At 57.7% G+C, this 16,354-nt stretch overlaps 1 protein-coding gene across 16 annotated transcripts in view; it reads right to left on the reverse strand.

Moving 5' to 3' along the window:
* Positions 1-16,354, reverse strand: part of RBFOX3 (RNA binding fox-1 homolog 3) — a 422,918-nt gene that overhangs the window by 183,072 nt on the left and 223,492 nt on the right. For 15 of the 16 annotated variants that reach the window (XM_034640552.1, XM_034640557.1, XM_034640558.1 and 12 more), the window contains one exon: positions 3,023-3,116. In XM_034640552.1, coding sequence (XP_034496443.1) covers positions 3,023-3,116 — 94 coding nt within the window. Of the gene's footprint in view, positions 1-3,022; positions 3,117-3,697; positions 3,717-16,354 lie in introns of those variants that run through there. The other variant, XM_019798797.2, reaches the window with a different exon arrangement.

The following is a 16,354-nucleotide window of genomic DNA, read 5'->3' on the forward strand; positions in this document are numbered from 1 at the left end:
GGGTCTCCGGGTCCCTCCCAGCTTGCACGTCCCATGGCATTCCATGGGTGTGACATCATGGGACACAGTACGAGTTCCTACAGCGGCATGTTCCTACTGCTTTCCTCATATTTCAGCTTAGGAAGGGAGTTTTAAGACAGGAAGTCCTTGCCAGCCCGGAGCCACCTCTCCCTGTCACACACGTACACAAATGCCTCTCGTGTAGACTCCAAACCATGGGCACAGGCAGGCCCCAGTGATGATGTCCTCACTCAGCTTCCCCGGGCCCAGGGGGACCGTGCCTAGAGGCCCCACTCTCTGTGCTGCACGAACCCCTTGCCCGTGGAGGCCCATCGGGGCCAACACCCCACAGCCAGACCCGCTGCTCCTTCAAGGCAGCTCATGGACAAACCACTTCTGCACTGCACGTGCTGAGCAAGGGTCAGAAGACCCAGAAGGTGTGAATGCCCGTGGCGGCCCCTCCTTTCTCGTTCCCGGGGGCCTCACCGGCAGGGGGTGTGCCGACGCCCACAGGGTACCTGGCGCTCAGGCTCGGCAGGGGGTGTGAACACTCTGCGGAGTGGCAGGCCTCTTGATAGAGACAGGGAAGCATCCCCTCCACACCAGGCTCCTCTGCAGGCCAGAGGCCCTGCTGTGCTGTCCATCACTGGGTGGCCATCGGTTTGCTCCTGCCCTTCATTATCTTTTCTTTACACCTGACCCCAGTTCCCCCCAAATGGAAACAGAGAAGAAGTCCTAAAAATGTGCACCAAACGACCAGAAAGCGAGATGCAGAGCAGTCCCCACAGGGCCTTGCTCTCCGGTTCCATGTGCTCCCCGTCCTGTCCCCTTGTCTGCCTGCCCTTGACAGACCAAAGTTAAAGCAGGTTCTCTGGCCACCCCTCCAGCCCGCCCTGAACTGAGCAGAGGGACGCAGCGTTTGGAAATGCTGCCCCGTCAGCTCTTTCTGCCTCCTCCCTGGCCAAGCTTCCTCCCTGGCCAGGCTTCCTCCCACTCAGCCAGTGGGGCCGGGGAGGCGGGCGTGCAGACTCGGAGCTAAATAAACTCCTGAAAGGGCACGGAGCCTCCACTGGGCCATCGTTCAGACCTGAATTCCACCGAGTGGAGCTTAAAAAGGCCTTTCCACCTGTTCAGCCTGAATTCCCTCTCCGCCCCGGGCAGACAGCCGCCCTCCGAGGAGGACACACAACCAGGAGATACGAGCCCATCGGACCAGCCAGGTGGGCTGCTGTGCACACCCGCAGCCAGCCCAGGAAGCAGCAGGAGGCCGCCCAGACTCTGCCCTCGTTGGCTGTCCTGTCGAGCAGCTAGCGACAGTCGCATTGTGTAAACCCAGCAACACCCACGGTCTGACTTCCTTTCCACCAGGCGAAACCCCAACAGGGGCTGGACGCTCTGCAGAGAACTTTCTGCGGTGGCCATGTCCCCACACAGGAGCCTCAGCTCGGGCACCGAGGAGCGGGGTGTTAGGGACCTCCCTGGGCCACTCCCACCTGAAGGACCACAAATTCTAGGAGTGGGCCCACACAGCACCAGGCTGAGAATAAACAAGACAGGGACAGAACCATTCCCTGGCCTGAGGGCACTCTGTAGGGTTAGCTGCTAACCCACCAGCCCAGGGGCAGCCTGCACAGCCACACAGCATGCCCGCTGCTGCCTTGTGCGGTGGGCACTCTGCATGCAGTTTGGCTGGGAGCAGACCTTGGGCACACCTGGCTGCAGGAGCTTCCCTGTCCCCTCCCGGCTCTGTTCCCTGGGATGCTACTCTCTTTGTACAGGGGATCCTGACTCAGGAGTGGGGGAGAAGGTGAAAAGAGAGGCATCTCGTTCAGCAACCATCCCAAGGTCCATGTCCCCCCGCCCCCTTCCATCCTACAGGTGCCGAAGATCACCAGCAAAAAGCAATGGAGAGATGGTGCAGGTGGGAAGGGGGAGGCAGGAGAACCAAGGTTGCCTCCCTGTCTCCTTCAGCCACCGGGTGCTCCGAGGCCACACCTGAACCCCCTTCTCTGCCCCACCTGGATGGCAGCATTTCCCACCTGCGCCTCCACCGTCCCGGCTCCCGGGAAGCCTAGAGACTTCTCTGACACTGGTCCTCAGACCTGCCAGTCAGGTATCGGACCTCTGGGCGGACGAGGACAGGCTGGGGTGGAGGGAACCCTGTACCCCTCTGGGCCCCGTCAGCCACCACTCTTGGAGAGTCTGGGAGAGAGTTTGGCCCCAGGCCCTCTTACAGGAGTTTTCTTTTATATTTATTAACCCACTTTCTCTCTTGGCATTCGGAGCCACGAGGAAGCCTCAGCCAAGGCTATTAATAGGCGGAGGCCATCCCTGGGGAGGAGAATGAGCTCATACCTACAGCACAGGTGCCAAGCATAATAAAGGTTTCTGAGTCTGTCTAAATATAGACTGCAGCTACGTTTGGGGAGCAGAGGGCGGGCCTTGGGGAGCCGAACGCCGTCTGCCCTATTGCCCCCCATCTCTACGCCTTGGGCACAGCCTCTGGGAACCTGTGCCAGAGCTGGGCCCTGCTGGGAAGAGACCTGGCTGTCGCGAGGAGCCTCCACTCCAGGTCAGACCTGGTGGGAGATGCCAAGGAAGGGATTTGCAAAATGGCATGCAATATGAATGACTCCTGTAAACAGAGAGTTTAATAAAAAGGCAGTGAGGGAATTTATGGGCAACCCAAGGATGATTAAAATTATTTATCTACTTACCTCCCTTGCTGGCTGATCAGTCTATTAATTATCTATTATACACTCACTGATTTGCATTTTAGTGATGGCACTGAGTAAGGGCAGGTGAAAAACACGGAAGGTTCAGGAACCAAGCAGTGGGGGTAAGGTGGGGACTCTCCTCTCTACAAACCACGGCTTCCCCAGCTGAAGTCGCGTTGCCACATTGTCGATAATGCCCCCCACAGCTAGGAGCCACCCTGACCCCTGGCCCCCGCCCCCCGAGAAGCCCTGATCCACAAACCAGCTCCGGGGGAGCAGAAAGTGAGACATGAAGGGGCACGCACCTGTTTGCCGACGGACAGCTCCTGGGAGAGGTTCCCGTGGACCAGCTCAAGGGAAAGGCTGGCAGGATCTTCCTCTGGCCGTTCTGACTTAACGCTGCGTTTGGAAAAGAAAACACGAGAACAAAACCATTTTCAATCTCTGAATATCTGGAGTGCATCAGACGCACGCTCTCCCGCGCTCTTGATTAAAAATATCACAGGACAGAGTGTCATGGGAACAGCATCTTTTGAACACTGCAGCCGAGGAAGCGTCAGGCTGGGAGAAGTTATAACAAAGCATCCCCACTTGGACCTCGCGGCTCCCAGCTACTCATTGCTGTCCTGTGCGGAGACGCATGGTGTCAGACCGGGCCCCGGGACCTGAGGGGAGGGGGCCTGTGGCCCATGGGGTCTGGCTGGCAACGAGCAGTGATGGCGGGATGGCCCATGTCACCATGTCACCTAATCCCAGCCCGGGCCCCAGCGCTCCTCTGCAGTCAACACGGCCTTGTTGGAGACTAGTCGTCAGCATCACCCCATGACCCATCTGGGCTCCCCAGCACTGGGCCTGAGTCTGGAAGGGTGGGGATGACAGGACCAGCAGTCAGCGCAGAGCCCCAGAGTTTATCCAGACATTTAACCTCGCTCACCAAAGCTGGAACCAGACAATGCCTCAGACGAATCTCTTTTCTTTACCTATCCATCCATCCTCCATCCGTCCATCATCCATCCGTCATCTCTCTCTATCGTACAGGCAGCTACAGGCACCGTGAGGCCGACTGGCAGGTGGCTAGCAAGCTCCCACGGGTTCCGTTTCTCTGGAGAACCATGGCTGATTCAGCACGTCTGGGGCCTCTCCGACTTGTGCTTCAGGAGAGGCTGGGCCCTTCGACGGCACGGAAGCCACAGAGGAGGCAGCGAGGGGCTGGCCATCTCTGGGGAGCAAGGACTACAGGGTCACGAGCCCAGGGATGCCCTGGCCCCGAGTCCCAGCCTGGCACCAACTTCCTCTTGGCCTCACGATCCACCCCTGCTACCAGAGCGGCGCTCCCTGACACTGTGGGACAGTCGCCTCCATGCCCTGTCCTCTGTGCCCACCCCGCGGCCACCCCCCAACTGGCTTCTCCAGCCCGATGATGTATCAATAACCGCAAAGCAAAATGCCACATTGAGCAGAGCTCCTGTACTGTGACTGATCGTTTTCAGAATCGATTGGCAGGGCGCTGTGCGTGCAGGGAGGCGGGGCCGCGTCCCTGAAGCTGAAGGAGCCCCAGGAATTAGGCACACCAGGAAAAGTCCCAGAGACAAAGCAGTGCGGAGAGCGGTGCAGGGGAGACAGGAACCGAGCAGATCTTTAAGAAGGAGGACTGGAGGTGCTCAGCGATACAGGGAACAAGGCAGGGTAAGCGGCATCCTGAGTCCAGGCTGGGAGGCAAAGACACCACAGGGCTCGGCCTGAGCACCTCGGCCGGGCACAGGGCACAGCGGGCAGGGGGTAGACCGCCCCCTGGAGGGCAGGGGCAGATGGCATTCTGCTCTTGGGTGATAGGACCCTTCCTGGGATGGGGACATGCCGCCTGTCCCAAGCAGCTCACCAGGCCCAGGCCAGGAAACCCTCCAGCTCATGAACTTGAGATTTTATTGGCTTAATAAACCGAGTTGTTGGCACTGCCCGGTCCTCCTCGAGCCCGAGTAGGAGCTGCTCCAGCCTCGCCTGGGGAGGAGGGCAGCAGGAGGGACAGGCTGGGGGCTTAGGACAATAAAGGCTCCTGGAACCTTCTTCTGGTGACCCTGCAGGCAAACAACGACACACCGTTATATCCTGGACCTGAGCCCAGGGAATCCGGCACGGAGTGGCTTATGACTGCCACCCAGTCCTTGCCCTTGCAACGGTGAGCCTCTGGGTGACTTGGTTTCCCCATCTGCAGGGTGAGCTCTTTCACGACTACGGCCCTCTTGCACAGCCCACTGCAACCGGCTGTTTGAAGGGAGTAAGGCGGGTGCTCTCGCCCTACGAGCTGGCTCAGCAAAGTGCCACAGAGGGGACAGGAGCCCAGGTCCTGAGCCCAGCAGACGCTCCCAGAGCAGGGGGCACCCTGCCCGTTCTCCCACCTCCAGGAGCTGCCCCGTGGCCAAATGTGAGTATCTCCAGCCTCTAAGGTGAGGCAGCTGTTTCTCCACAGGCACCCCCATCCTCTTCTAGGATGGTGTCCCCACACGGCCCCAGACCCCTAGTCCTGCCAGGCCAGGCTGAGGGGTCAGACGGCCAGAGAGCCTCAGAAGGCAGCAAGGGGTCATGCCCCAAACACAGCTACTCAGCATTTCACCACGGAGCCTGTGGGTCAGGATCCCTCGTGAACTGGGGTCCAGGCACAGCGCCCCACAAGGAGGTCCATACGCTGGTGAATGGTTTTCTTGCTCCCTCCCTCCTCTCTTTATCTCTTTCTCACAAGTACGTGGGTTTCCCTTCCTACCCTAAATCTCTCCGAGGTACAGACTGCTTCCCTGAGCCCGAGAGTCCAGGCTGCACACGGTGGGAAGACACATCGGCCGGGGATGCACACGTGGCCAGCTGCTGTCTTTCCGAGCCCACGGGGACACACACGGACAGAGTGGCAACATCTCTGGGACAGCACAGTAGGTCCAGACGCGTCAGAGAGCTGGGGCCAGGATCTGGAACCTTCTGAGACCCAGCCACTCATGGCCAGGTGTACACACGTCTCCCGGGTACAAGGAGACAGGCCCCAAGACCCGCTCGGCCGCGTTCTCTGCATTGTCGACGCTTTGCCAACAAGCAAGGCTCCACCAAGGAAAGGGCGGATGGAGACAAAGGGGCTGATTCCTAAGGCAGGTTTCCACGCAGCAGAAAAAGGGACTGGATGGCAAACACACACGTCAGCGGGAAGGAGCCACGGACTCTCAATGCTGAATGAATGAAGCAGTTTCCGGAAAAATGTCACAAAAGGCACTTTAAAACAATCTAGTTACTATTCATGGTCACGTGTGTATAAATGCGTTTTCAAGGGACCAAAGTAGCGGACATGGAATCCATGCCTGGGTGCGTGTGTGCTGGGGGGCAGGGGTGAGGCTGGGAGCAGTCAGTGGGGCCCTGACCCCTCTGCCCCACTTGCTTTCTTTTTCAAAAACGCAACACAATATAGCTACATGTTAACCATTTAATTGCAGATGGAGGCACACAGATACGTATTATATTTTGCCTTAATTATCAAAATTCTCCAAATTTTCTTCGAGATGACTGTGGTTAGACTGTGAGCCCCTTGAGGGGGCGGGAGACCTTGATGATACAGGGGTGGCTGCAGCCCGCAGCACAGTCCTCGCACACTGCTCTCACAGACCCGCCAGCGGCCCAGAGGGCAGGAAAGGTGCATGGACAGCAGCACCGTTCTGGAAGGAACCAGATCATCCCTTGACACCCTCCCTCCACTTAAAGGCCACGAACTAGTCTAGAATTGTTTCTTCAACCACCCACAGAGATTTTCCTTACAAACAATCAGCCTGAGCAGACGGGAGGTCTCCTTTGCATTCCAGCCAAGGTCCAGGGCATGGCGTAGGAACCATGCACTGGAACATTCTAGACGCTAGACCACCGCTCCTTCCCTGAACTCAGGGGCTCTCCTGTTCCTCCGCACAAAGAAATGCAAGGGAGAGGCACAGTGCCCTGGGGCCCCAGGCAGTGGTCTTCTGAGCAAAGCTTCCTGACACCGAGTGGGACGCCAGGAAGTTCTGGGAGTGGAGACGGCTTTCCCTGCCCCTGGCAAGCAGACATCTTCAAGCAGACAAGGAACCAGCCCACCGCGCCCTTCCCCCAGCTGATGGGACCGTGGTTCTGCATGGGCGGCTGACTCGTAGGTACCTCCCAGCGGGTCTCCGGGAGTGCCAGAGACAGGACCCTGCCTGGCCAGACACTCGTTCAAGGCGATGTCCCCCCACAGCCACCATCTGCCGTCTACGGGACGGCACTTTCACCTGTACGTGGGTCCTGCGTGGCGGGCACACCTTCTTGAGCATGCCGCGGAGGGCAGATGTGCGCCCAGCCAGAGTGCCGCGAAGGGCAGATGTGTGCCTGGCTCTGGCTTTGATCTCACACAGTTACACGTTCCGTGTTACAAGCTAATAAAAGCCGCATGATCAAATTCCAGGTCATTACTCAAGGAAAGGGACCCCTCTGTGGTCGACAGCGACAGTTTCAAACCAATTAAAATAAGCCTGGCGTTTCTGCGGGCTGCCGGGTGCCCGTCACCCCGAGGTCTCTGAGGGCCCATGCGTGCAATAAGCAAGATGCACGAAATGTTAATGGGGACGTTAAATGCCAAGGCGAGGGGATTCTGGTAAATAAGGCCACTCGGAAGAGGCTGGGGGAGATGTCTCCCAAGCTAACCCTGGAGGAAACTTCAATAAAAACGAGATTGGATTGAAAACAACGCACTCTGTAAGGGATGGGTCTGCTGGCAGAGCTGGGAGGTCGTTGGGAGAGGAAAGCGATTTCATTTCCTACCTTTCCTATTTCCCTTTACAAGCATGCGTGCCCCCTGCCGCCGGCGCCAGGGTCTGCCGGGGCCCACAGCACCCACTGAGCAGGCTGGGTGGACTGGGAGGACTGGGGTAGAGTTCGCCAAGGAAACGCTGGAGAGGGCTGGGGGCGGTTTAGCAGTGCTGGCGGGTCAGGGGGACCGGAACAGAACCGAGGCGCTGGGGCTGAGAAGACGCACAGGGCTCCCCAAGGACGTGGCTGCGTGCTGGGTTCATAGTTGTCTGCAGCTGCTCTGAGCTCTGCTGGGTCCTCTTTTGGGAAGATCAAAAGTCACCCGTGAAACAAACGATAAGGTTTCGAGAGAACACAGCCCAGCGCCCAGGTCGGCAAGTAGGCGGAGCCCCGAGAGCAGGCTCTCCCGGTGCTGTGTAGCGCTGCGTAGACTCAACCCCCAGTTGTGGGCAAGTCCACTGGGCCACGGCTGTGGCTGCTTCCTTTGCTCCCAGCCAGGACGGCCCCCAGCTCACAGTTCTGCCGGATGCAAGGGAGGGAACTCCCCAAGGAGAAAGGGAAAGAAGGCACAAGCCGAAGGAAACACAGCGAGGCAGGGCTTGGAGGGCTGGACCTCATGGGCCGGGGCTCTTCCTCACGCAGCCCCCACCCCCAAGGCCACTGTGGCCACCGTGGCTGCCGTCCCCACGCACCTGCTTCCATCAATCGAACTTTACAACCGAAATAACAAACCCTCTCCCAGCTAGGCTTGCCAGATTTAGCAAAGAGAACCACCGGATGCTTGCTTGAATAAACAGCAAATGACGTCTTACGTTTTTTAGTATAAGTATGTATCATGCAATATTGGGGATAGACTTATACTACTAATTATTCATGGTTTATCTGAAATTAGAATTTAACCAGGAGCCCTGTATTTTTACTTGGCAACCCTAGCTGCCTGCTCAGCATAAACACACAAACACAGACACTCACATACACACACAGGCACACAACACATCCTTCGAAGAAAAGAAAGGAGCTAAGACTTCGCAAAGACCGCCCAGCGGCCTGGACTTCCCCTCGCTCCCTCCTCGAACCCCTCCGGCCCCCCATCACCCACACTGCAGCCCCCATCACACAGACAGAGAGATCGGGGCTCCCAGTTGTTGTCTATCAAAGGCTGCATGGTCAGCACACAGACTGGCTGAGAGGCAGACCCGGGTCATTCCATTTCCAAAGTCTGACTCTTTCAACCAAACCAGACCCATGCATCACATCTTAGATGTTTATTTCCCAACAAAATGTCCATAAGGAAGTTCCTATTGCTCCTGCGGTCAAGGAAGTGCACAGTGAGGCCTTGGCCCAGGCCCACGCCAACTTCAGAACAAGGATGCCATTGAGCCAGGGGAAGCCCTGGTGGTTGGGGTTTGGCTCAGGAGTGGGGGTGAGCACATCAGGCTTCAGTTCAGAGGGCTGGCGGTTCAGGTCCACCCCGCAGGGCTCTGCTGACCATCAGGTCCTGAGCAAGCACGGAAAGCAAGATGGTGTGTGTGGCAGGGTGTTCTTGAAAAGACGACTTTTCTCCCCTGAACACCTCGAAGGGGACAGTATTTGTGCCTTTTTGGGTTGAAACGGTAGACTCGAGGTTGTCTGAAAATTGGCCAGGTATCCCTGACCTTTGACTACCCCTTACTAACTGGTTGTTTCTCAGATAACCAGTAGTTAGACACTTGCTATGTTAGAATGGCAATCTTAAGGAAAACAATCCCAATCTTTGAGGAGGCCAAGGCGAGTCCCAGGGTGACATGCCTCGTCTACCCGGGTCACCCTCTTGGCGGGGAAGGAGGCCGGATCTGCCCTTTACATTGGCAGGACTGTTGTCACACCAGACACTAACCTCCGTGTCTTTAGTGGCTGGTTTCATGACTGTTCCAGGGATGGAAGTTACACTCACTGCTCCGTCATTTCTAGAAATGTCTTTTTTTCCTCCTCTTTTCCGAACAATAGTCTCACAGAAGGGAAAACCTCCAGCACATCGGTCATTGGGCAGCCTTCATCCTGTGGACTCCTTGCCGGCTGTTGGCAAAGTTTGTGAGTAGACGGGACCTCCCAAGAGCAGTCAGCCTGAGCCCCTGCCAGGACGGCGGCTAATTCCTCTCACCAGTGAGGATCGGGGTGACCCAGCTGTCAGCTGCTGACCCAGTGGCCACGTAGACACTGCCTGGGATCAAGGAAGCCAAAGAGAGGGGGAGGGGAGGAGGTGATCACCCAAAACTCCAACAGAAGACAGTGTCCACCAGCTGTCAGAGTCCAGAAGCGAATGTGCACACACTAAATGAGACGGGGTCCACTAAGCAAATGACAGCAAATGCCCGCCTATTCCCACAACCTCACCTCCACCTTCCCACATTCTTGGTGATGCAGTCAAGACACAGTCTGAGCGCGAACGTCGTGATGTTTTCATTATCTGCCTGATGGCGTTTTCTTGGAGAAATTTGTGCCAAGAGTTGCATTTTGAAATTTCCTGTGTAAGGAGGGAAGTCTTGGTGGGGGGAGGACATGGTGGGGGGGAGAACATGGCGGGGCACTGCTGNCGGGGGCGGGGTGGGGGGTGGGGAGGAAGACACTGCTGGGTTTTGGCTCTTCCAGAGACAGCCCACTGTAAGGAGCTGATTCAATTACAGTCAGGTTGTTGTTTTTAGGTGACCTACTTCCCAGATGGTTTTCCCTGTGTTTCTTTTCTGCCACAAAGTTTTGACATACTGAAGCCAGGAAGGAAGAGAAGTCACACTGTGTCACCCAAAAAAGGAGGGGGCCCAGGGGCCCAGCGGCCCGCAGCAGAAGGGAAGAGGAGAACTGGTGGGGGAGAGGAAGAACAGCAGGAGAGGGTCTCCCTGGCGCCAGGATGGACTAGTCCACCTCCCCCTGCCAAACCCAGGTCAGCCCGCTGAGCTGTGATTGCCTCGGACCCCTCTGCCCAGTTTCTGGGCACAACACTGAAGATTCGCTCACTGAGAGCCCTGAGAGAGCAGGGCCTCCCCAAGAGAGAACAGCCTGGGCTGCTGGGGGGCAGCCTGTGGTGTTGGGCCATTGGGGGTAGCCAGTGGCTCCTGAGACAGCCAGATCCCTGAAGGCTGTGGTGGGCTTCCTTTCTGACCCCTGCAAGTGTGGCCGCTGGAGGGCGTGCCTGGGATTCCCTCCCACACTGGTTCCTCCTGGTGCTGACTCCAGCCCCATCTCCAGGGCCTCGCAGGACGAGGAGGGGGGCGCTGCTGGCAGCCCAGGCCATCACGGAGGCCAGGAACCCCAGCCGCAGGCAGGGCCCTGTGTGCCTCGGTTGTCCAGATCTTCCTGCTTGAAGAACAGACTTGTGATGCGTGTTCAGTCCATTCTCCTGCCTTCAGGCAGGACCCTCTTTGTCCTCAGTTACGAGAACTGGTGCTATTTTTAAATGCTTCCCAGCAAGGAGCTCTCCATGCCCTGCCTCTCTTGGCAAACCTTTCCCATATTTAACCACCCTCTCGGCCAGGAAAAGTCCTTCTTCTGATCTATCCCAAACCCTTCACGACGAGCCATGAGTTCGTTCCCCACATCCTGCCCTCGGTGGGTTCAGAGAATAGCTGCTCACTGCTCTGCGTGCAGCTACCAACAGAACCTTCGACGTAGAAATGCTGTGCTCGCAGCCGTGAGCTCTGCCCGCCCACCCCGTGGGCGTGCATCTCTCCCTCTAACACCGTGGAACGGGATCACTACTGTCTGCAGCAGAAGCGGTACCATTCTCCGTACCACAGTCCAGCTCCAGCCCTCACGAACAGGTAAGCGGGAAACATACCCTCCCCACGCCTTCAGAGAACTGGCTGCGTTCTCTCTTTCCAGCATGGTGGCTCCACAGTGTAACTGGTGGCACAGCTGGGGGAGGCCGTATGCAGATGCTCTGGGATCCCAGGGGAGGAGACCCCCATGGCCAGCAGCGCCCACGGCCAATAGCCACATGTCATGAAACTCTGCTCACTGATCTGACTGATGGCCTTTGCTTCCCAGATTCAAACGGGCTGAAAACTCAGTGGGTTTAAGATCTTATTGCACTCAAAGGGGATGCGGGGCCCTGGGCACAGAGGGACCCCGAATTCCCATCTGCAAAGGTCCAGTGACCTTGGCGGCCCCACTTGTGTCCTCCCCGTGTGAAATGCCAACGCCTCAATGTCAGGGAAAGAAAGCAAACAAAAAGCCAGGACATTCTCTTGCTACTGCAGCAGGTTTTAGGGAGGGCCCCACCCCAGGCCCTGCCTCCTCCGGACCCCGGCCCGACATACCCAGGTGCCTGAGTGGGACACACGGATGCTTTGAGGCACTGTGTGCTGTGTGGGCTCTACCGGAGCCCTTGTCCTCAGAGAAGGAAAGTCAGAGGCAGAACAGGGAGAGAAGGAGCCGAGAAGGAAGAACAGAGCTACTGAGTGCTTACCAGGCGCAGAGGGGAGACGAGCATATGGCAAAAAAGCAGAATCGTGAGCCTGACCTGAAGGAATCGGTATTCTAACTCAGGAGCTAAAACTTACCTTCCGTGACTTGCTCTTAGCTTTACACGCATGGCTCTGATTATTTTAAAAAGTGCAAAAAGTGACACAGAAAAATGTTGGGGTGAGGAGAGGAGTGGGCTCAGGGGGAGAGATTACAAGGGGGTAGGCTGGCAGGGGCGATGGATGCAGGGGCAGGAGAAGGGGAGCACGCCCACCACAAAAGAGAGGGAGAGCGGCCTGAAGAGCAGCTTGGCGGTGTGGCCTAGGCAGGGAGGTTATGGTCTCCCCGAGACCATCGTGCTGAAGGGCCGGGAAGAATGTGCCAAGCCATTAAATGAGATGGCACAGGCAGCGTGCCCAGGCAAGGCTCCCAGCACAGAGCCCTTCATAAAAGTTAGTTCGCTTCCTCTCTCTTGCCCGCGTGGAATGCATCTGACAGGGGGCTGCGGATAGAAGAGATAAGGGACTGGCTTCTAAGAGGAACTTGTTTCCCGGGAAGGATGAAGCATGTGTTATTCAGCACCCGCTGAGCATGACACCGCAGGGCTGGGGTGGAGGGGAGATGTGTGCAGGCGCCCAGCCACCGAGACAGGGGTTCCCACACAGGGGCCAAGGTGTGTGAAGCCCCCAACTGCACCTGTGTGCACACACACGCATCTTCTGCAGACAGAACGTCCAGAGTTGTCAGGGGTCCCTCTCCTGGAAGCCCCCTTCCCAGCTCTAGCGCCAACTGTATACACAGCCCAACTGCCAAGCCCCCGCAGAGGCCCTGGGTGTGGACGGCCAGCCCCACGCTCATGGTCACGGGGGTCCGTCTGCAGGTAGGAACTCCTGAGGGTGGCTGGAGGGAGGGAAGGAGGGCTGGCAACCAGGTAAGCCTGTGCTCGGTTTCCCACAATCCCTTCCCTAAATGGGGGCTCAGGTCCCTCACCCTCAGTTATGCCCCAATCCCCTTGTCACTGGGTTAGAAATAACGTGTGTGGAAGGCACACAGCTCAGGTATCTGAGAAGGTCTGCTGTTGTTTTCCAAGACAGGCAGATCTCGGTAAGAGAGAGATCGAGCCAAGATGTCCTGAAGTGGCTCCGTGGGGGCGGAGGGTCAATTTCCAGGAACCAGCGTGTCTTGGTGTTTGCGTTCAGTCCCTGCTGCGGCAGCCGGATGCTCTCCCACGCTCCTCGCAGGCCCTAGGGCAGTCTTCCCTGGGACGGAGACATGAGAGCTGCTTGCCACGCATCACCTGGGTGGTGAACTGGGTTCTGAAGCCCAGTTCCCTAATCTAGTACACTGGGGGCCGGTGAGAGTGGCACACTCTGCAGCCCGGAGAAGGGCCTGTGGCCACACCTGCCAGCCCACCTGGAGCTCCCCGCCCCAAGCCTCCCTGCTGCGGTCAGTTCAGTCCTCACTGTCCTCCTGTGCTCGAGGCTGCCAGATGGCAGAGGAGGCGGTCCCCCACCTCAGCGCTCTCCTGCCCCCTCCAGAGGTGCCCATTCGCAGAGAGCTGGCGAGAGAGGCGTGTTTGGCCGGCGGCCCACGGTGCATGGAGCGCTGCACCCCTGCAAGCCCAAAGCAAGTCTCCGTCAGCGCACAGATGCAGGCTGAGGAGGGACACTGATGGTTTAGACGGCCGATCTGCCGTCAAGCTGGCGAGGCAGGATGAGAACTCAGGGCCTTGCATTTCTAGGCTATATGCAAATCTTCAGGTGCCCATTTTGAGGCAGGGTTGAATGCTCAAGTGCGTTTGTGGGAGGTTGTGGGGGGAGCTTTTGCTGGGCCCCCCGCAGGGGAGACACACTTGTCACACAGCTTGGCCCTCCTCCAAACCTCCTGCCTACCAGGCATGGGTCGGGTCCAGGACTGACGGGCGGTGGGCGGCGTTCCTGGGTCCCTCTCAGGACCGCCCTGCAGGGGGCCTGGAGGAAGCTAGCAGCTGGCTTTGGGGGCTCCTAGGGCCGTCACACCCAGAGGGCAGCAGGAGAGGAGACTTTCTGCTTCCAGAGTGATCTGCCATGGGCCAGTGGCGGCCCTGGAGCTGGCTGACATCTGGTAAATGAGTGGAGGGTATGGCTTTTGCTTCAGGGCACGCACACAGTGCTCCAGAGGGACCCCAGGGGCCCAAGGAAGCCTCCAAGGTGAACTCCATTTCCAAGGGTTAGTGAGGAGGCACAGCCGGCAACGGGCTTTCCCCTTGGCGGCTCCCCTTTCGTGGGGGAAGAGTGTGTAGTTGGCCTCCTGTCTCCTTGAAGGCAGCCCCTCCGCTGGGGGGGTGCAGTTGACTCTGACAAGCGCTTCTGTGAATGAACCTGCAACTGTCTGCCTGCGACCCCCAGCCCTGCTGCTCTGCACGCCTCCCCCACCTGCAGATCAGAGGAGCCCGTTCCTGGGAGGAGGGTGGGAGGCCCTGGGGGGGTGCAGAGGGGGGAGCAGGCAGCCTCTCATTCGGCACCCTCCGAGCCCAGCCTTGCTTCCTCTGCCTCCGGACACAGAGAGAAAAGGGGGCAAGGCCAGGTGGCTATGAAGTGCTGCCCACACAGGCCAAGGTGGGGTCACGGCTCCCAGGGACTGCCCTCTGTCTGTGTTTTATGCAGAGAGAGAGGATGGACGGCAGAGGGGCAGGCTCCCCGTGTATCCAAGAAAGACGGTCTGTAGCAGACACAGAGGTGGGATATACCCATCACAACGGCTCTCTGTACACAATGTCGAAGGCTTTCAGTAATGCTGAGGCCTGAGCCCCACCCCCCACCTCGAGCAACAGCACCCCCGCCCCATTCCTGCTGTGTGTGAACCTGGCACGGGGAAGGAGCCGTCAGAAGAAACTGAGTCGGACAAGAAATGGCCACAGGTGAACTGTTCTCCCTTGAGCCTCCCCTGGGAAGACAGAGTGATGGGCTTGTCACCACGGATTCCACAGGTGGGTCTGGGAAGCCTGGGGTTGGGCCTTCCTGGACCGAAGTGTGGTAGGAATTCGGGGGACAACTTGGGCCATTTCTTCAAAAGATGCAGCTTTAAAAAAAAATTATTTACTTGAGACAGAGAGAGAGGGAGCACAGACACCTGCTGAGCAGGGAGCCTGATGCGGGCTCGATCCCAGGACCCCGGGATCATGACCTGAGCCGAAGGCAGACGCTTAACCAACTGAGCCACCCAGGTGCCCCCAGATGCAGCTTTAATTAGCCTCAGAGGGACCTGCCCAGTGATCCCAGTAAGACTGTGGGGGAATCTATTTATCCCTAAATGTCAACTACCCAGCCAACCAAATGTCCCCTTGACTTCAACCCTCCCCTCGGCCTTGGGGGTCACCCGGGACCCACCCCCTCCTGGGATGCTACCACGTGCTGTCCCTCAAGATTAAAATGAAATAAAACTAAACAAACAGAACAGAAATGCAAGTACAGCTGTCGCGGTACCTCTGCCCCCACCCCCGACTTCTTTGCCTCCCTGATTTGAGCTCCAACCTCTTGGATATTTATTGTTCGTTCCCTCCTAAATCATTCCTGACGGCTGGACTGCTCACACTCCATCACAGGGAGAGGCTGTGTGGAGTCACCGTTCTGTTTAGCTTGCAGAAAAAGGAGCCTCGTAGGAAAAACCCACCCGGGAGCTGTCCGGTGCTGAACTCCGGCATGATGGACGATTATGGACCATCTGCACTTTCGGAGGGGGATGAATTTATGAGTGGGAGAGACAGCTAGAAGAGTGTCCATTACTATAACTCACGGCCCTCTTCAGAGATATTCTAATCAGGCATCCTGCGCTCCTACCGAAAAGCCCAGGTTAAGAACTGGCAAGGGGGGAAATCAGTTTTTTCCCCCCACAGCATGGCCGTCAAAGGTGCTGGAGTATCAGGGGGCTGGGGTGGGACAGCTGGTGGAGGGACCCTGGGCCTGGCAAAGCACGTTCCCATCAGCATTTCCTGGTGCCCCTGTCATACCACCGCCCCTGATTTCTTGCAACTGGTGTCGAGAAGATAGGAGGTGCCAGCATGCCCCTCCCACCTCAGCCCCTGCACAGATCTAGTTGAGATTTACTGACAACCAGGAATCATGCAGAGGGATGCAGCAAAAAATATCTGGATTTTCCCGGTAGGCTATGCAGTTTGATATTCACGTGCAGAGAGGAGAGGAAAGGAGTGAACCTCAATGGAACACCAGCCCCAGGGCAGACACCAAACTGATTCACAATAATCTTATTCCTATTTTATAGGCGAGAGAACTAAGGCCCATGGAGGCGCATGACAGAGCCAAGCTTTCAGCCCAGGTCCATCCAACCCTTACCAGCCTGGTGCCTGCAGGCCCAGAGGATGATGCAAAACCTGTCCCTGCCAGAGCCCGAGAATCCCCTGCTTTCCCAGTGCC

The sequence above is a fragment of the Ailuropoda melanoleuca genome, chromosome 13, assembly GCF_002007445.2.
Source record: "Ailuropoda melanoleuca isolate Jingjing chromosome 13, ASM200744v2, whole genome shotgun sequence".
NCBI classification, from domain to species: domain Eukaryota; kingdom Metazoa; phylum Chordata; class Mammalia; order Carnivora; family Ursidae; genus Ailuropoda; species Ailuropoda melanoleuca.